Source organism: Manis pentadactyla, chromosome 2 (genome assembly GCF_030020395.1).
Source record: "Manis pentadactyla isolate mManPen7 chromosome 2, mManPen7.hap1, whole genome shotgun sequence".
NCBI classification, from domain to species: domain Eukaryota; kingdom Metazoa; phylum Chordata; class Mammalia; order Pholidota; family Manidae; genus Manis; species Manis pentadactyla.
Genome location: NC_080020.1, coordinates 93,800,278 through 93,821,961, shown reverse-complemented (window position 1 = coordinate 93,821,961; position 21,684 = coordinate 93,800,278). Strand labels below are relative to the sequence as shown.

The following is a 21,684-nucleotide window of genomic DNA, read 5'->3' as shown; positions in this document are numbered from 1 at the left end:
ATTCTCTTTCCTCCTTTAGTTCTGTTAGTATTTGTTTCACATATGTTGGTGTTCCTGCGTTGGGTGCATATATATTTATAATGGTTATATCCTCTTGTTGGACTGAGCCCTTTATCATTATGTAATGTCCTTGTTTATCTCTTGTTACTTTCTTTGTTTTGAAGTCTATTTTGTCTGATATTAGTACTGCAATACCTGCTTTTTTCTCATTTTGTTTGCATGAAATATCTTTTTCCATCCCTTGACTTTTAGTCTGTGCATATCTTTGTGTTTGAGGTGAGTCTCTTGTAAGCAGCATATAGATGGGTCTTGCTTTTTTATCCATTCTATTACTCTGTGTCTTTTGATTGGTGCATTCAGTCCATTTACATTTAGGGTGATTATTGAAAGATGTGTATTTACTGCCATTGCAGGCTTTAGATTCGTGGTTCCCAAAGGTTCAAGGTTAGCTTCTTTAGTATCTTACTGTCTAACTTAACTCGCTTATTGAGCTATTTTAAACACTGGTGATTCTTTATTTTTCTCCCTTCTCATTCCTCCTTGTCCGTTCTTTATATGTTGGTTGTTTTATTCTGTGCTCTTTTGTGTTTCTTTTAACTGCTTTTGTGGGTAGTTGATTTTATTTTATGACTTTAGTTAGTATTTGGTTGGTCTGCTTTCTTTCCTGTGATTTTATTTTCTCTGGTGACATCTGTTTAGTCTTAGGAGTGCTCCCACCTAGAGCAGTTCCTCTAAAATACCCTGTACAGGTGGTTTGTGGGAGGCAAATTCCCTCAACTTTTGCTTGTCTGGGAATTGTTTAATACCTCCTTCATATTTAAATGATAATCGTGCTGGATACACTATTCTTGGTTCAAGGCCCTTCTGTTTCATTGCATTAAATATATCGTGCCATTCTCTTCTGGTCTGTAAGGTTTCTGTTGAGAAGTCTGATGATAGTCTGATGGGTTTTCCTTTGTAGGTGACTTTTTTCCTCTCTAGCTGCCTTTAAAACTCTGCCTTGTCCTTGATCTTTGTCATTTTAATTATTATGTGTCTTGGTGTTGTCCATCTTGGGTCCCTTCTGTTGGGAGTTCTGTGCACTTCCGTGGTCTGATCGATTATTTTCTTCCCCAGTTTGGGGAAGTTTTCAGCAATTATTTCTTCAAATACACTTTCTATCCCTTTCTCTCTCTCTTCTTCTTCCTGTACCCCTGTAATGCAGATATTTTTCCTTTTGGATTGGTCACACAATTCTCTTAATATTGTTTCATTCCTGGATATCCTTTTATCTCTCTCTGTGTCAGCTTCTATGCGTTCCTGTTCTCTGGTTTCTATTCCATCAATGGCCTCTTACATCTTATCCATTCTGCTTATAAATCCTTCCAGAGATTGTTTCTTTTCTGTAATCTCCTTCTGGACATTATCCGTTAGCTCTTGCATATTTCTCTGCAGCTCCATCAGCATGGTTATGAGCTTTATTTTAAATTATTTTTCAGGGAGATTGTTTAGGTCTATCTCCTTCTCAGGGTTTGCCTCTGTGATCTTGGTCTGTGTCAAATTCTTCTGCCTTTTCATGGTGATAGAGGTATTTGTTGGGAGGTGTCGCGTGTGTTGGTAAGAGAAAGTCCCTTCTTGTTGGTTTGTGGCCTTCCTCTCTTGGGAGAACAGCGACCCCTAGCTGCTTGTGCTGGGTAGCTGCGTGCAGGCGGGGTTTCTAATTCTTGCCCAGCCGCTGTAGAGCTCCGCGGTTGCTGTAGGCGTGGCCGGCCTCAAGCTGCTTCTCCACTATGGCGGTGCCGTGTCGGAGGGGAAACAGGTGGGAGGCTGTTTATAGGCGTGAGGGGCCTCTGAGCTGCGCTGCCACCCAGGGGGTTAGGGCCCCCAGAGTTCCCTGGGATTCCCAGCTGCTGGGTTAAGTGTCCCAGGACGTTTCCATCCAGCTGTGGGGTCCCTGTCCCTTTAAGACTTTCAAAAAGCACTTGCTTTTCTTTGTCCCAGGGGCGCCAGCTGTGGGGACCTACTCACAGGTTTTACAGTCCTGTTTCCCTAGTTTCTAGCACCTCACACACTGTGTGTCTGCATTCTCAGTGCGGATGGCTAGGGATGGGTGTTTAGCAGTCCTGGGCTCCCTCTCTCTCCTGGCTCTGACTCCTGTCCTCCCACCGGGAGCTGGGGTGAGGGGCGCCCGGGTCCTGCTGAGCCGTGGGTTGTATCTTACCCCCTTCGGGATGCACTGGGTTCTTGCAGGTGTAGATGTAGTCTGGATGTTGTCCTGTGTCTTCTGGTCTCTCTCTTAGGAATAGTTGTATTTGTTATATTTTCAAAAATATATATGATTTTGGGAGGAGATTTCTGCTGCTCTACTCATGCCGCCATCTTGTTTCTCTGTCTGGAACATCATGTATTTTAATGAACAGTAAGATTGGGATAGAAATATTTTATGACTTTCAAATGTACTTGGGTACTTTGGTTTTATTACCTTACCCTATGTGTAATTCATAGCATATACTCCCTTAGTACCCTTCCTTGGAAAGTTTTCTCTATATATCAGAATCAAAATTGATTTATTTTCCTTATCAGTAGAACATGCTATACATATATATCCTCTTTTTAGTTAAATATGAATGAGTTGTGTACCTTGAAACCTGTGTTTTTACATACTAATTTTGGCTTGGTTTTACAAGCTAATTAGTGTGATCTTTGCAATAGAGCACAGAGCAAAATTAAGTGCTCAGTAAATATTAACTGTTAAAATAGAGTGATTCAAAATTTGAAAATAATACAAATAAAGAACCTCATATAATATTTATTCAGTTTTATCTTATTGAAATATTTGTTCAAATACTTCTTATCTTTTGTAATCCCCCTTCCCCCCTCAGGAGGAATAAATCCTAGTATTTCACTATCTTTTTAGTGTATGATATTTTATAAGTAGAATAAAGAAAGTCACTCTTTCTTGGAGCAATTTTTATTTTTATCCATGGGATTGACATACATAGTACTGAAGCTGTTAAGGTCTGGTAAAGCTGTTTCATCATCAAAGGCATTCTTATTGGAGCATTCCCAGGTACTGTGACCTTAAGCCTAGAGCTGTAGTGCTGTCCACTTTTAGTGTAGGTCCATTTTATTTTTCTAGAAACTCACTGTCAAACTGTGCTGTGCTTCAGGGTATATTTTCAAAACTAGTTAACTTAATCCAAAGAGATCTTAACAGTTTTATCTTTTGAAAAGGATTTTCTTCTGTGTTTCTGCTACACCTCATATGCATCTTCACTGTTGCACTTATCCTCTCATTGTGAGTGAGTGTCTACCTTTACATCCTTTTCTTTCTGATGCCTTGTCCTCAGAGCCATAGTTGGAAGATGCCATCAGATACTTGCTGAATGAATGAGTAAATAAAACTGACTCTATAAAACACTGTAATTTCTAGGTAGGTAAGCTATTTTATATAACTAGGATATAACAGCATTTTCTATTAAATCCTAGATAACTGGCTTCAGTGTGTTGTTTTATATTCCTAAATTTCATTTCATGCAGTAAATTTGGTACTTGTTTAAAATTGTTTAAAAATAATTACCATAGAGCTCTGTGTCTCTTTGTAATGTCTGATTTATCTTTAAATGGTTATATCCATAATATATCTATTTAATATGAAATATTTGCTGCCTGAGATTTAATAGAGTTCTGTCAGTGTTTCTTAAAGTAAATTGCCTTCTTTCCTAATAAAATTATTTTGCTTCCCCTACTTCTGTTGTGACAGATACGACCATATGTAGGCTGTTTGGTACAGTATTTGCCTCTTCTTTGGAAGCAAAGTGAAGAACACAATATGTTGAGATGTGCTATTCTGACAACGCTTATTCATCTTGTACAGGTAAGTCACTTCTCCAGTTTCAAAACTTAGCATTTTTTTTCTTTTTAAGATGTTTTCATTGTTTTCACACAGTGGTTTGTGTTAATAGTAGTGAAAGGCCTCACATTTTATGTGTTTTTCACATATGATGTAAACAGTTTTAAGGAGAACTTTTATATGGACATATATTTCACATCTGAAAAATACTCTGCTTTTTAAAGACTATTTCTTTGATGAGATGTAGTAGTTTCCAGTGATCATAGACTCATGATTTGTGTAGTTCATTGTACCTTGTGTGCAGTATCCTTGGTATTCATTGCTTCCCTGCATGCATTTACTCTCTATTTTCACTCATTTTCCTGATTTAAAATAAACCTTTTCCCTTGCAATTTGAGAAGGTAGGAAAACAGGTGAGTTGCTTTTGAGGGGAGGAGTGAATTTGATTTTAGACATTTTGACTTTGAGGTGTTAGGGTTGTGCAGCAAGTAGAAAGGAACCCTGAAATCTCAGAGAGATAATGAGACTAGTTTTCATTTGAACTGTTCAAGTGAATTAAATAGTCTGACTGTGAGAATATAGAGAGGCAAGAGCTTAATGCAAAGTTTTAGAGTTATTGAGGATGGGGATGCCCATGTGAATTTTGCTGGCCTTACCCTGAAGTTTGATAGATTTTTTCCAGGGAGTTTGCTCTCTAAATTACAAATTATACTCCAGAATTTTCTAATAAGCTAAAATTTGGGGGAAAAGAAAACTTCCTAATATTAGTTTCAAAAAGTCTTTCTTAGGTACCCTGACATTCTTTGAAATGTAAACTCATTCTTTCTGTAAGTATTTATTAATGAATTTTACCTAGGGCAGTTTAGGTAGATGAATAGTGAAAAAAAATTTTTTAAAGCATGTTCTTTTTAATAAGTGTTTGGCTTAGTATCTCTTCTTTTCTTATGTACTCTTTAATTCTTATGATTTTCCTGTAAAGATGAGGATACAAAGTCTGAGAGAACATTAGTTTTGAGACTGCCCTTGTAAGTAACAGAATGAAGAGTGATCCCAATTTTTTGCATTATATCTCTGCCAAAATGTTATTAGACTCAAATTTTGAGAGTTTTGTGAGGGGGTTATTAAAAAAACAGCTTGTATGTCTTCTCGGCAAGGTTACCTCAGGAAATCTTAGGAGGTCAGAGTTAACCTGTGTGTATAGGGCCTTTTCCTTTAATATGACATTTAAGTAACCCCTATATTTGTATAGGCCAAGGCTGTAAGCTTCTAGCTGAGTAGTCATCTACCCTCGTTGAAGAAAGCATGTAATATTTAATATTAAAATTGAGACTGTAGCTTAAAATTGAGGCAGATAGTAGTGTTAAGTATTTCTGTGTTTTTGTTTTCATTTTGTTTTTTTTAATTCTGAGAACCCAAACAGGTCATCTCTGACTGGGGAGAGTAAAAATGGCTGACAATATCTAGTCTGCAATAGTTGACCTCAGTAGAAGTAAGCATTCGTTCATATAATAAACAGTTCTTGAACACCTGCAGTGTATAATATATGGAATGAGGTACTGGGGTACAGAAGTGAATAGGGCAGTCTCTTTGTGAATTTAGCTGTCTAAGGGAAGACTAAACAGTTAAGTGCTCTTTTAGCAATAGTGCTGTGGGGGCACATGGTGTCTTATTACCTCTCTCAGACTAGAGAGTGAGGTGGGACATCAGGGAAGGCTTCCTGACAGAGGTGGTACTGAAATAGTGTTGGTGTTAAGTAGTGTTAAGAAAGAGGTGTCAGTGAAATGGTGGTTCAGGGATGAGAGTGTAAGGATATTTTAAACATGGGCCAGCATATATAAAAACCCCTAGGCATAAAAGAATGTGATCATTTTTGGTTCCTTCTTTTATGTTTATATACTGATCAGTTTTACATGTAGATAAGTTAAGGAGTCAGCTCTTGAAGACTTTTTATGAAAAGGATCAGTATCTCCATTTCCTATTTGGTCGAGGGATTTCAACACTTAGAGCCTGGCCTCTTAGGCTTTTTATCTTTCTAGCTCTAAGTAACATAATATTCATTCTTGATTTAATTGTAGGCTTTATCTCTAGACTTCCACATATAGAAGATGAAGATTTAATTCTTTCATTCTCCTGTATGTGTCTTCTATCCCCCATCCTCCAATACAGTTATATTGTAATTTAAGTTAGTCACTATTTAGTATTTTTATTTGCATATCTATATATAAAGACTCTTAAAGACATATATCATTATATTATGACTAGTTTTCTTGTACATCATTCTCTTCATCTCCACTCCTATATTAACAATTTTGTTTGCCTAGTTTATAAGTTTTCTATTGCCGTCTAACAATTACCATAAACTTAGTGGCTTAAAAAAAACATCTACCTATTAGCTTAGAGTTCTGTAGGTCAGAGTTCCAGCACACCACATCTGTACTCTCTGAGCAGTGTCTGACAGGCTGAAATTGAAGTGTCTGCTAGGCTAAGTTCTCTCTCAGAGAACTTTGGGAAAGAATCAGTTTCCACACTCACTCAGCTTGTTGGCAGAATTCAGTTCCGTGATCTGTAGGACTGAGGTCCCGGTTTACTTGCTGGCTGTCAGCTGGGATCCCTCTCAGTCCCTAGAGTCCAGACCATTCCTTGATTCATGGCCCCCTCCATCTTCAATGTCAGTGGTGGAGAAGTTCTCACATGTCAAATTACTGAGGCTTAAAGGGCTCATGTGATTAGGTCAGGCCTGCCTGTATACTTTTCCTATCTTAAGGTCACTTGATTTGGGAACTTAAACACATCTGTAAGATTCTTCCACAGTAATATCTGGATCAGTATTTGATTGGGTAATGAGGAATGGTACACACCATTGTGTATGTACACTGGGGTCAACAATCTTAGATGATCATCTTGGAATTCTGCCTTCTACACTTAGTTGTCTATGTAATTGAACCCATACTCTTCTTCTATTATCTAAACATTTCCTCAGTATTTCCAAACACATGAGGTAAATTTACTTCAATCATCTATCTTGAAATCTGGAACATTCTTATGTGCATTAGTCAGCTGGTTTTATTCTATAATTGTGCACAGCATTTAAAACATGGCTCCTTCAGTGTCCATCAAAAGAATTCTTGCCTATCCTTTCTGTCCCTCATTTCATCTTCCTTGTTTTACTTCTTCCTGATGGAGCCCATGAATGCCAGTGGCATTCTTCAAAAAGTACAAGGAAGGTAAATTTTTTTTAGATTTTGCATGTGTGACAGTATCTTTGTTTTCATGTTGATTTGTCTTTTGGCTGGGTATAAAATCCCTTCAAAATTTTAGAGGCATTTTTCCTTTGTCTTCTAGCTTCCAGAATTGCTCTTAGGAACCCTGAGCCATTTTAATTCATCATTCTTAGATGTATCATTCCTCCTTTCTCTCTCTCTGGTAGCTTGTATGATCTCTGTGTTCCTGTTTTCAGTTTTACTATGTTGTGGGTGTATTTCCATTACATTGTTCTGGACCCTTGGTGGGCATTAAGGAGTCAGCTCTTGAAGATTTTTTATGAAAAGGATCAGTATCTCCATTTCCTATTTGGTGGAGGGATTTCAACACTTAGAGCCTGGCCTCTTAGGCTTTTTATCTCTCTAGCTCTAAGTAACGTAATATGGTAACTCACATTGTTGAGACCTAGATAACATTACTGTATTTTATTGATTATTTCTTCCCCTTCATGTTTTTCTTTTGTCTCTTTCTGAACTTTCCATTACTATTCTTACTATCCTTTGCTGCTTTTTCTTCTATTTGTCCTTTTGTTGTACTTTCTGGAGAATATCCTTATCTTTCTTTCGACCTTTCTATTGAGATTTTATTTCTTGCTATAATGTTGTTAATGTTATAAATCTTTTGTTTTGCTGAATAATAATTTAACAGCATTTCACTTACATTTTATGGATGCAGTGTTTCCTTTTATTCTACCAAGGATATTAATGATATGTTTTTCCAAGCTCTTATCTCAATGTGTGGTCTCTGTTTCCTTCAAGATGCTGTTCTGTATTTGTTTCATTCTTTTTCGTATTGGGTATTTTAATCTTATCTGTTGATCCTTGATTGCCTTTTTCGTTTCTTTTAATTGTAAAAAATTTTGGAGCATACACAAAAACAGGAAGAACAGTATAATGAATCTTTATAGATAACTGTCATCCAGCTTTAAGAATTACCAATATTTTTTCTATATAAATTCAGAATTGGGCCCTAAAAAGCTGATTGCAAGGGTTGGGTATGTATGGGAATCTTGCTGATTGTAGTTTTTTCCTTTAGAATGATCTAGATGGATTATTGGTGGGAGAATGTTCCATGTTTTTGAGGTCTTTCTTCAGTGAAAGATCCTTCAGTCTCCTGTTTCATGTTACCTGTCCCTATTTTATATAGTAAGTCTGCTCTTGATTACCTCTTTTTCTTGAGACCATTTGTTTTACCTTACCAGACAATAAATGGCCAGTTTTATGCTGGTTCAGAGGAGGGCCAGATATTAGACTGTGGATGTGGATGAGATCTTGAAATCATGTTGCTTTTCTTTTTCTACATTTTTTTAAATTAAAGTATCATTGATATACAAGCTTATGAAGGTTTCACATGAACAGGACTGTGGTTTTAACATTCACCAATATTACAGTTCCCATTGCAGTCACTGTCTGTCGCTGTAGTAAGATGCTGTAGAGTCACTACTTGTCTTCATGCTGTACTGCCTTCCCTGTGACCTGCCTATATTGGACATCACATTGCTTTTCAAACAGTTTAGAGAGGGTCCTTTTATTTTTAATACCTCCCCTTAAACCTCACCTTTCCCAAAGTAACTAGTGCTACCAGTTCCTGAGTCTTTTGGAGTTTCTGTAATGTGAATCAGGTTTCTTCTTGCCCTTTTTTTCACTACTGGTTTTGAGCTTTGGTTTTCTGAGTCTGCTAAGTTAGTTATCACTTAGCTTCCAAAAATGAGTTGCTTTACTTATGCTATCTTTTTAGGTCTTTAAAAACTCACTTTTATATCCTTTTAGGAACAGTAGTAAATGCATGTGTTAAATGTGCCAGCTTTCTCCAGATGTTAACATAGTGACTTCCAATACTGGATTGTTTGGTGTAGCTGGAACATAGAGTACAGAGTTTGGATGCAGGGGTTCTGGTCAGGAAGGCAAAAAGAACATCTCTTGAAGTTCAGAGGAAGGAGTGTTATTTTTATTTTACAAAAGGTAGTGGAGATAAGGTTTAGAAGGGAATAAAACTAAAATCAAGTAAAGTAGTTGGGAGCGTCTTTCTGTTAACCATGAAAAAGATGATGAGGACCTGAAGTAAAGCCATAGAAAGAAAGGGAAAGGTTAAAAAGATATTAGAGAGATAGAATTAAGGATTGTTTAGATAGTGGGGTGAGGAGGAAGAGGAACTAGGAGGTGGTTGTGATATAATTTATCACTACATTGAGAGTGGCTCATGTCACTTGAGTTAGAAAATACAGGAAGAGGGACTGTGTTTTAGAAAGACAATGAGTTGGTTCAGTGGTGGACTTAAGAGTTTGAAATGTCTTCTGGGTGATAATGTCCTATTGTCATTTGCAGTATTTGGATTGGAGATTAGGGTCGGAGATAATAGATTTTGACATTTTCAGCTTTTATTTGGGAAATGAGAAGAGAGCCAAAGACAATATCCTGAAAAATGCCGATATGATAGGACTTTTTTTTTCTCCTTAACTGAAAAAAATAGTAGCTAGAAATGTACAGGAAGTGCAAAGATACTACAGAGAGATTCCTTGTGCCCTTCACCTAATTTCCCCTTATGTCTTATGTAATTATACTACAACTGATTCCCCCCACTTTAAGCATTTCTGATAGTTTTATTAATAAATGATTAATTTATTTTTGAGCTTTCATAGTATTGTAGACAGTGACTTGTAGTTATAACTGTGGGATGAAGGAATGTTCAAATTTACTTAAAGCTGCATATCTGCAATTGGACACATTCTTTAGACCACTACGTCACCACAAAGGTGAATCTCTTCAGGTTTGGTCAGGAGAGTCTTCAAGTTGAGCAGTCACTTATTTTAGTTTTGCTAATGCTAGTGTGTTGTGCTAATTGGGGTGTTCACTAAGTAAAGAGATTCTAATTTTCCTAGGAAATGTTAAGTCTATTTGATAATTAAAATGAACTTGACTACTTTATCTTAATGTTCTTTTTTGTTCCGTTAAATATTGTTAGAGAGTAAAATTTAACTGAATTTTAAATCCTGATATACTAGTTTATTAAATCAGAAATTTTAATTCTCTCCCCCTGGAAGAATCTTTAAATAAGGTGTTTCAAGTGATTTTTACTTGTAGAAAGGGCCAAATTTATACTTAACATATTTAAGGATAAGCTTTATATATTTCTACTGAACTATCTATGCCCCACTGATAAAGATTGAACTTTGTATACACACGCACACATATATACACACATACATATATATATGCATACATACATATATTTTATATATATATAATTTATGCCAGACATCCAAAGGGGAATACATATGTGTTTTGTTGCATAGTAATTTGCTATAAACTATATTGACATTTGAATTATTTGATAGTTTACTTGGTTTCCTTTCTGTGTTTATAAAATTATGGAGATTATTATGGACTAGAAATTGACTTGTTATCATTTTTGTTTTCTTTCAAAGTGCTTAGATTTAGTGTGATATACCAAGTTAACCTCCATAAGACAGTAATTAGGTAAACTAGAATTTTAGATAAAACCACTTCTTCTTCCTCCAACTTTGTGTTCTTGGCTCATTAAAAATATTACAAATATTCTTCATTCAAAAAAAATAACAAGTCTGTATATGTTTTAAAAAGCTGACAAAGAAAACCTCCTTTTACCCCCTTTCAACATCTTTCCCGTATTTAACTAGGGTTAACTTTTTTTTCTATTTGCTCACAGGAAACATTTATGCATGTATCTGCATATATAGATATGTAGATATTAAAAAAAATTCTTTGGCAGGTGAAATTGTTATACATTCTTCTGCATTTTTTATATCCAATTTGTAATTATTTTTAAGATTATTTTCATTCCATGCCTAATCCTTTTTCATTGGCTACTCAGTATTTAGAATATGAATTTACCATAGTTTAGTTTTCTTACTGATAACCATTTAGGTTGGATTCATTTTAGATTAGTTATTTGGGAGAGATAATTTATAGAATTTAATATATCAATGTTAATAACTCTTTAGTACTCAGAGAGGGGAAAATAAATATTTATAATGTGGAATCTCTTAAAAAGAACAGATGTTTGTAGCCTTGGTGTATATGGTTTTACTATCATAAGGCAATTAAAGAGTATTTTTTGCTACTTGCTTTTCCATTGTAAACAAAACTAACTTTGTTTTAGTAGTGCTTATAATTAGGACCATCCTAGAAAGGTCTGATTGATTTATTTTTGTACATTGGTTTTAGAATTTTTTATATAGACTATTTTTTGGGGGTGAGTGGTATCTTAGAGTGTTTTATGTTAAGTTTTATTTATACTTCCCATAGGGATTAGGAGCAGACAGCAAGAACCTGTACCCTTTCCTGCTCCCAGTTATTCAACTGAGTACAGATGTTTCCCAGCCTCCACATGTTTATCTTCTGGAAGATGGTTTAGAATTATGGTAAGAGGAAAAACTTGATACCATGGATATTTTTTTTTCCTGGCCTTACCTATTCTCATGCCATTAAAGCAGAGGTCATGTTACAGGGCTTAAAAACTCAGCATCTAAAAACAGAAGCATAAAATCAGTTTCTCCAGACTGGATAACAAAACGGGCCCATCTTTTCTTAGCAGCTGTTGCTTAGTATAGGCTATAATAGTCAAGTTAAAGCAGAAATTTCAGTGAGGACTCAGCTGCATTTAGTCTCTTGGATTTGGAATATAAAATGGAGATCTTGGTAAATTTTCAAAACTCAAATTGGACTTCAAACTTTGTTAAATGAGATGCTGTGGGGGATGTGAGGGCTTTGGGGCCTTACTACCTTACCCAGTAAGTACTGAGATACTATACCTCAGCCCCAAATATTAGTGCTTATTAGTCTTGACTTGACTTGCTGTTGTATTGAGTGAGTAGTATGTAGCATTAAGAGGTAAAACTCTATTTCTGTGGCAACTTGGTGCTACAGACCATTACTGACTGCCCACTCTGTAAGAAACTGTGCTAGAAAATCCTTTTGCCCTTGTAAGCTTATCTTACTGATAGCAGCAACTTTCCTGCAGGGCCAGTCTTTATTCAAGATATAGTTTATAATACAGGAAAGGTTTAAAAATTCCATGTATACACTGACTACTGGAATTAAAAAGCAAATCACAGAAATTAACCATAGAAAAATTTAACATTTGTGGTTCCCTTCCTCTCTTTCTTCCTAAGTTTTGCTTAGATGTCTAGGAATGAAAAGTTTTTTTTTTATTCCTAGAAAGTATCTTTGTTGCAGATTATAAGTCAGTGATCTGTTTCAGAATACTAGGTGAACAGTCTTTTTAAAAATTTTTTATTAAGGTATTATTGATATACACTCTTATGAAGGTTTCACATGAAAAAACAATGTAGTTACTGCATTTACCTGTATTATCATAGATGAACAGTTTTAAAACAGAACTAGCTAGATACTTATTAATTTGCAGTTTGGGTTTCTCATTCTTTTCTAGGTTATGCTTGGACTTAAATGATTTCTGGATGGTTTGATTATAAATTAGCATGTGTTGAAACTTTTATATTCATATATTTTTATTTCTATAGGATGAATTACTCTAGATCAGAGGTGGGCAAACTTTCTGTAAAGGAACAGATGGTAGATATTTTAGGCTTCCCAGGCTATGCAGTCTTTTTCCAAACTATTCAGCTCCATTGTTTTAAGTGCCAAAACAGCCATAGATAATAAGTGAACAATGGACATGGCTCTGTTCCAGTAAAATATTGTTTACCAAAATAGGATGTGGGTTGGATTGGCCCCATGAGCTATAGTTTGTGATTCCCATTCTAGAACACAAAACACTAATCTCTGGCATAAAAATACTTTCCTGGAAACATGTAGGTACTATATGATGTTGACTATTAGAAAAATTTTAAATGTTAGTCATAGTAAAGAGACAGACTAAGATACTTATCAGTATTGTAGACAGTATATTAATATAGTTAAGGTCTATGCATTTTTAAAAGATTGCATGAATAAATAATTATAAAAGTTCATTGTTCTTTTAATGGTAATCCCTTTTTTCCTAGCCCTTAGTTGTATATAAATAAAATTAAGTCTTTAGAATACTTTTTTTTTCAGTTTGCCAAATTTATTAATAGCTAAGATTGTTTAAAGAATCAACGTACATATTTCTACATATATTTTTCCTAGCGGATTAAAACTCAGTTATGGGTGCCAACCAATCCCAGTTATACCACTGCATTAGGTTTGTAGTCATCTTCCACAGGCCTCAGTTTCCGTATCTGTAAAATGAAGAGAAATAATTCCTACCTAACATTTCTGTTGTAAAGATGAGGTATGTTTGTAAAGTGCTTAGCACTTGTCTGTGTACATTTAAAGCCTGAGAATTGGTCAGATTGCCTAGGAAAGGGGCAAATAGAGAACATTCTTCTCAGGATAGAATACTAAAGAAGTTACATTTTGAGGTCACACAAGGAGCCATCAGAGATGACAGAGAAGAGCTGTCTACTGACATAGGAGGAAAACCAAGCCAAGAGAGGAGATTATTTCCTTAAAGAGGGGTGGTCAGCTATGTCAGATGTTGCTGATTATTCTAGTAAGAAGAGTACAAAGAGGTGAATTTGTCTACATGGAGATGATAGGACAGGCTTCAGTGGGGTACTAAGAACAGAAGTTAGAATTGGAATAGACTGAAAATGAGTTAGAGTTAAGTATAGGTTGTGACCATTAGCAATGTGTTTGAGAACTTTTACTCTGGAGAGGAGTGTAGAAATTGGGCAGCATGTGCTGGTGTGGGAAATGCAAGGTCTACAAGGCTGAATTAGGCCCAGAGGAAGAATGTGATAATTGAAGGCCAGAAGGGATGGGAGTTAGTTAAAGTTGAGGGTTTGTTTTTAAATAGCTGCAGGTATACCTCAACCATTTTACCTGGAGGCAGAAATATGGATTGTTGTATCATAGTGGGATGAGAGGAAAGTGTTTCATCTGAAAGCTTCCATTTTCTCAAGAAAATAAGAAGTATAGCCATCAGGTGAGTGTTATGGGCTGGAGTGGAAATGTATATAAGATACGAGAGGTTTGTGGGGAGCAAAGGTATAAGATTGTTATCTTGGAGAATGGGAATTTGAATTTATTAGGTATAACCAATACCAATTGATGTTCGTGGTTATGTATATAAAGTGTAACTCTTCACACTGATTATGTTTTGTTTTTGTTTTTTTCTTTCCCATGGCTTGCTTGCTTTCTTGATCCATCTTGCTAGAGACTTATCAATATTATTAGTATCCTCAAAGAACCAACCTTTGGATTGATTCTATTTGTTGTATTTGTTTTCTATTTATTAGTTTCTGCTCTTACATTTATGATTTCCTCTTTCTACTTGCTTTAGGTTTTTTTTGTCTTTGTCATTTGACCTACATAGTAAGATTTAACTCAGCAATCTTTAATCTTCTTTCCTAATATAAACATGTAATACTGTAAAGTATTTATAAACAGCAGTTGAACGAAAGACCTTGCAGGAACAGCTTTTTCTTTTTTAAAGGAAATAGGGTGGGGTCATGGATACTGGTAAACAACCAGCATCAACTATATGCCATTAACTATAATATGCTTTTCAACATTAAAAAAAAGCTAATTTGATTGCTTTTTGCCATCTACTGAGGAGATTACATCATCTTTTTAAAAAAACTCTCTTCAAAAGACTGACTTCCTAAGATAAACTTTAGTTGCTAGGGTGACTTGTACTATTAATATATTATACAAATCTGTTTTCTAATATTTTATCTGATTTTTTTTCCTCTGCTTACAAATAAGTTGTATATATATAATGCACATGTGGTACTGCCTAATTTTATGTAATGGTTATGTTTGTTTTGCCAGTTTACCAATTTTTAAAAATCATTTTTTTCATACTGGAACAGTCTCTGTAATATGGTAACTATTCCTTGGATCACTTGAAAATTCAGTAGTAAAGAGGACTATATATGGACTCTTGGCAGGGGCTAGGAAATCAATCACAGTTTTAATAACATTTTCAAATTGTTTCTTAGTTATTAGTTTATACTTGTTTATTTTAATTTTGATTTTAAATGTCTGTTAGTTTTGGCTCTTAGTCCCTTAAGATACTAATAAAGCATTTTATGAGTTTATTTGCTTTATCTCTGTTCCTTTAGTTTTATTTTTGTCTTATCTGTATTTAAGGTACATTTATTAGTGATCCTTCTATTAATATGAAAGATAAATTACATGTTAGATATATGTTAGATATGTTAGATATATGAATTCTGTTTCTATCCTTTCATTACTTTATTTCACTTCTGGATTTTTTGCTTCAGATTTTTTTTTACTTAAAAAAACTTTAGTCTGTGAACGTCTTGGAGTTTAATTGCCTTCCCTGAAGTCTTGATACATATAATGTCCTTTTTTAAAATTTTGTGGTTTTACAAATTTAATGATGGCATTACAATTTAATGATGACTTCTTTTGCTCTGTGTTTATTTTTCCATATTAAAGTATAGGATTCAGGTCTGGATTTGTTGCACTGTTAATAGAACATGTTGCTTGTACAATTTTTAAGAAGTTTATGTGAATTTTAATGACTTTTTATATGTTCTAATTTGTTGTATATTCACATAAATAGTAATGATGGTATCAAAGACACAGACCTTAAAAACTACTCTTTTTAACATGTAGGTCTTATAGTTATCTTTCTATTTTGATTTTTAATCTTGACATTGATTTGTTAAAATATATCATTCAGTTTTCTTAGTGTCAGTATCCCTTTTTATTTCTGACATTTTTGATCTGTAAGTTTTAAAAAGTATTCTTCACTACACAGAATTTTGGTACTTTTGTACACTGTTAAAAGATTTAATAAAGCATTTAAAATTTTTAGTATTTTTATGAAGTGTCATGTGATGTTATGAATATGTACCAATTAATTTTCCACCTTTTATTTCTTTTGCATTTAAATTACATCTGTTAATATTGTCATATGGTATATTTTGTTTACATTTGAGTTAATTTTCTTTGCTCATCTTTTACATTTTAGCTTTTCTGCTTGAAATTTAGTTATGTCTCCTATATAGAACAAATTTTTATATTTTGCATTTTAAGACCTAACCAAAGATGCTTTACTTCAAAAGAATTTTAAGTTCTTAACATTTAATTGCTGAAGTGATTTGTCTGTCTTTTTAGTTTAAGCTCTCTCTATTCTATATTTTTTGTGGAAGGGTAACATTAAAATTTTCATTTCTTTAAAGATGTTGGTATGTATGCCTTTGTCTAATTATTCATCAAAATAGTGACTTTCCCTTTCATTGATGGTAAAGAATTTAGTGTTTTGACTGTTTGCCTCAACTCCTCTCCTTTCCAAGTCTTAATTTGTTTAATCTGCAGTTATATACCATGTCATTTTATTTTTAAGTAGTTTAAATTCTTCAAGATGTTTTCCTCTTTTATTTATTTCTTTTTTGAAGCACATTTTAAAAAATTGAAGTATATATAGTTCATATACAATATTATATTGTGTTCAGGAGTACAACATAGTGATTCAGCAATTATACACATTATGAAATGCTCACTAGGATAAGTGTAGCTACCAGCTGTTACCATGCAAAGATGTTACAATATTATTGACTATATTCTCTATGTTGTACTTTTCTTCCTATGACTTATTTTGTAACTGTTTGTCCCTCTTTAATCCCTTCACCTATTGCTTCCCCCACCCACCCTCAAGTCTCTTTCCTATGGCAACCAGCAATTTGTTTTCCATGTTTATGAGTCTATTTCTGTTTTGTTTGTTCATTTGTTTTATTTTTTAGATTTCACATATTAGTGAAATCATATGGTATTTATCTCTCTCAGAGTTATTTCGCTTAGTATAATACCCTCTCGATCCATCCATGTTGTCTCAAATAAAAAGATTTCATTCCTTTTTGTGGCTGAGTAATATTCCACCGTATATATGTATCATGTCTTCTTTATCCATTCATCTACTGATGGACACTTAGGTTGCTTCCATATTGTGCAATTGTAAATAATCTTGCCATAATCATAGGGTTGTCTGTATCTTTAAATTAGTGATTTTGTTTTCTTAAGTGAATTCCAGAAGTGGAATTACTGGGTTGTTTGATATTTCTAATTATATGAGGAACCTCCATACTATTTCCCATAGTGTCTGTAGCGGTTTACATTCCACCAACAAAGCATGAGGGTTCCCTTTTCTCCACATACTGGCAAACACTTATTATCTCTTGTCTTTTTGATGGTAGCCATTCTGATGTGTGAGGTGATAGCTCATTGTGGTTTTCATTTGCATTTGCCTGATAATTAGTGATGTTGAGTGTCTTTTTATGTGTCTGTTGGTCATCTCTCTGTCTTCTTTGGAAAACAGTTGAGGTTCTCTGCCCCTTTTTAAATCAGATTATTTGTTTTTTTGGTGTTAGTTGTCTGAGTTCTCTGTGTACTTTGGATATTCACCCATATCATTCCAAATACCCAAATTTGATATAAATATATTTATAAATGGACATATCATTTGTAAGTGTCTTCTCCCATTTAGTGAGTTGCCTTTTTATTTTGTTGATGGTTTCCTTTACTGTGCAGAAGCTTTTTAGTTTGGTGTAGGCCTGCTTGTTTATTTTTTGCTTTTGTTTCCCTTGGCTGGGGAGATATGTCCAGAAAAAAATTGTAATGTTGATGTTCAAGAGTTTACTGCCTATGTTTTCTTCTTGGAGTTTTATGGTTCCAGTCTGCTATTTAGATCTATAATCTATTTTGAATTTATTTTTGTGTGGTCCGGTTTTATTCCTTTGTGTATAGCTGTCCATCATTTATTGAAGAGATGGTCTTTTTCTCATTGTATAGTCTTGCCTAGTTTGTCATATAAGCATGGCCATAAAAGCGTAGTTGGCCATAAAAGTGTGGGTTTAATTTCTAGGCTCTCTGTTCTGTTCCATTGATCTATGTGTCTACTTTTGTGCCAGTACCATACTGCTTTGATTGCTGTAGCTTTGTAGTATAACTTGAAGTCAGAGAGTGTAATACCCCCAGCTTTGTTCTTTCTTGAGAGTGCTTTGGCTATTTGGTGTCTTGTGGTTCCATACAAATTACAGGATTATTTGCTCTAGTTCTGTGAAAATGCCATTGGTATTTTGATAGGGGTTGCATTGAATTTGTAGATAGCTTTGGGTAGTACAGCCATTTTAACAATATTACTTGTTCCTACCCCTGAGCATGGAATATCTTTCCATTTACATGTCATCTTCAGTTTCTTTCATTTATCTCTTATAGTTTTCAGAATACTAGTTTTTCACATCCTTGGTTAGATTTACTCCCAGGTATTTTATTATTTTTGATGCAGTTGTAAATGGAATTAAAAAAATTTCTCTTCTACTAGTTTGTTATTTGGATACAGAAATACACAGATTTCTATTTATTGATTTTGTATCCTGTGACTTTACTGAATCCATTTATTTGAATAGTTTTTTGGTGGAGTCTTTAGAGGTTTCTATACATAGTATCATGTCATCTGCAAATAGTGACAATTTTACTTCTTCCTTCCTGACCAGTTTGGATGCCTTTTACCTCTTTGTCTTGTCTGATTGCTGTGGCTAGGACCTCCAGTGCTGTGTTGAATAAAAATAGTGAGAGTCGCTATCCTTGTCTTTTTCCTGATCTTAGAGGAAAAGCTTTCAGCTTTCACTGCTGTGATGTTAACAATGGGTTTGTCATGTATGGCCTTTATTATGTTGAGATTCCCTCTATGCCTGTTTTGTTGAGAGTTTTTATCATGAGTGAGTGTTTAATTTTGTCAAATGGCTTTTTTAGCATCTATTGAGATTATTGTATGGTTTCTATTCTTTGTGATTCTAATCAATTACATGGATTGATTAGCAAATATTGACTATCCTTGCTTCTCTGGAATAAATGCCATTTTGTTGTGGTGAATGATCCTTTTAATGTATTTTTAAATTTGACTTGCCAGTGTTTTTTTGAGGATTTTTGCCTCTGTGTTCATTGGGGATATTGATCTGTAAGTGGCCTTGTGGAATGAATTTGGAAAATTTGAAGCCTTTTTTCCTCATGAGTTTTTTGGAGTAGATTGAGGATATGTATTAACTCTTTAAATGTTTGGTAGAATTCACATTTGAAGCCATCTAGTCCTGGACTTTTGTTCTTTGGGAGGTTTTTTTTTTTTTCTGTTTTCATTTTTAAAATAGCATGGTTTATACTGTGGAAACTAGCATAGGAAATTAGAGTGCCAATGACCTGATTATCCTTTTTTACTAAGGTGATGACAGTGGGAGGAATGAGTAAGCTTCAGATAGAATCAGTCTGGACCCATTGACAAAAACAGTTTTTTAGACATCTTCTGGAATTTAGAATATACCCTTCAGTTCTTTTTTTCAATGAAATCCATGACTGAATTGTACGTTTCCTGTTGGTTTCAGAGTTATTTTAATGGTGAATAGAATAAACATTTAAAAATATTTCCTGTACTTTTTATTCTTTAAAAATGAAATCAAGTCCTGTTATTGTTGATTGGAGTAAGGTGTCTAAAGATATTCTGTACATGGGACATACTTCATTTTGGGGGAGGCTGGTTTCTATCCTCCCATGCCCTTATTGTGTTATTTGAAATTTATGAAGTAGTTCATAGAAACAAAATAATCTGGAGCTCATATTGTTGGTAATTATTTTTAGCTAACATAAAATGGAAATCCATTTTCAGTACCCTGGTTAAGAAATGCAGTAGTAAGTAGGAAACAGAATGTCTTTGAAGCCCATGGTGTGGCATATTTGTTGAATCATCCTGTTTGCATCCAGGGATAACCCAGTGTACCAATTTTTTGTTCTCATTTCTTGGTTTTCTTTCTTGTATTTTAATGTTTTAAAAATCATGTATTGGTATATATCTCTAAACAATATATTTTAACTTTGTGTAAATCATATGTGTTCTATGGGTCTAAGGGAAAACCCTATGGGGATTTGAATTGAGTTGCTTTCTTTGCTGTTTTGAGATTAATCCATTTTACGACTTCAGTGGTGTGAATGTAAGAGAACTCATTTACTCATTTGCCATTTTGTTTGATGCAAATTAATGTGACTTTCATCATTCTTTAATATGACACCTAGTGCAAATAAATATATGTGACTCAAAGCACTGTATGTACATTTCTGCCTAGAAATAGAATTGCTAGGTCTTAGGTATATACATATATATGTATTCAACTTTACCAGAGATTTTCCAAATTGATTATACCAACTTGTACTCCTGTCAGCAATGTGTAAGAGAGAATTCTCACTGTTGTATAGATTAGCTAACATGTGGATTGTCAGACTTTAAAATTTTTGCTGATCTGGTAGGGGTAAAATTGTATCTTGTTTTGGTTATAATTTGCATTTTTGATTACTAGTCAAGTTAGATAACTTTTTATATTTTTAAACAATCTTCTACCAGTGTGTGACTTGGTCTTTAGTTTTTTTTGAGACATCTTCTGATACACAGTGATTGTTAACTTTAATATAATCATATTTACCTGTATTTCAAAAAAATGTGTTTCTAAGCTAAAGCCATAAGAATGCTCTTCTGACATCTTGTGAAGTCTTGCCCTTCTCATGTAATTTCTGAAATTAAGTTAATTATTTTGTGTGAGGTCCAGTATTTTGCCACCAAAGACTAAGGGTCCAATGTTTTCTTAGTAACTCTTGGAGCCTATTCTGTCACATATGAAAAAACTCTGTTTCTTGAGCTTTCTAGTCCATTTGTGATATTACTTAACAGTGGTTTTCTATTAAGTCATAATGTCTGGTAAAGTAAGTTATCTCTCCACCCCCATATGTTTGGTTTTCTTGAGAAATTTCTTGTCAGTTCTTGTTCATTTGCTTTCCATATCATTATCCCATCAGCTTGTCTAACTTCCAAGAAAAACCCTATGGGGTTTTGAATTGAAGTTTTATTGATTTTGTCTGATAATTTAGAGAGAACTGACATCTTCCTTTTTTTTTTCTCTTGCTTTAAAAAATTTTTTTTGTTAAGGAATTATTGATATATACTCTTATGAAGGTTTCACATGAAAAAACAATGTGGTTACTACATTTACCCATATTACCAAGTCCCCACCATAACCCAATGCAGTCACTGTCCATCAGTGTAGTAAAATGCTGCAAATTCACTGTTAGCCTTCTCTGTGCTACACTGTCTTCCCTGTGACCCCTCACACCATGTGTACTAAACATAATACCCCTCAATTCCCATCTGCCTCCTTCCCGATCTGCCCTCCCACACCCCTCCCCTTTAGTAACCACTGGTCCCATCTTGGAGTCTGTGAGTCTGCTGCTATTTTGTTCCTTCAGTTTTGCTTCATTGTTATACTCCACAAATGAGGGAAATCATTTGGCACTTGTCTTTCTCCACCTGGCTTATTTCACTGAGCATAATGTCCTCCAGCTCCATCCATGTTGTTGCAAATGGTAGAATTGTTTTTTTTCTTATGGCTGAATAGTATTCCATTGTATATATGTACCACATCTTCTTTATCCGTTCATCTACTGATGGACACTTAAGTTGCTTCCATATCTTGGCTATTGTAAATAGTGCTGCAGTAAACATTGGGGTGCATGTGTCTTTTTGAGTCTGAGAAGTTGTATTCT

General features: G+C 34.4%; 1 protein-coding gene across 3 annotated transcripts in view; it reads left to right on the top strand.

Moving 5' to 3' along the window:
• Window positions 1-21,684, top strand: part of IPO11 (importin 11) — a 298,239-nt gene that overhangs the window by 107,330 nt on the left and 169,225 nt on the right. For all 3 annotated transcript variants that reach the window (XM_036887802.2, XM_036887801.2, XM_036887803.2), the window contains exons 20-21: window positions 3,743-3,856; window positions 11,377-11,492. In XM_036887802.2, coding sequence (XP_036743697.2) covers window positions 3,743-3,856; window positions 11,377-11,492 — 230 coding nt within the window. The remainder of the gene's footprint in view (window positions 1-3,742; window positions 3,857-11,376; window positions 11,493-21,684) is intronic.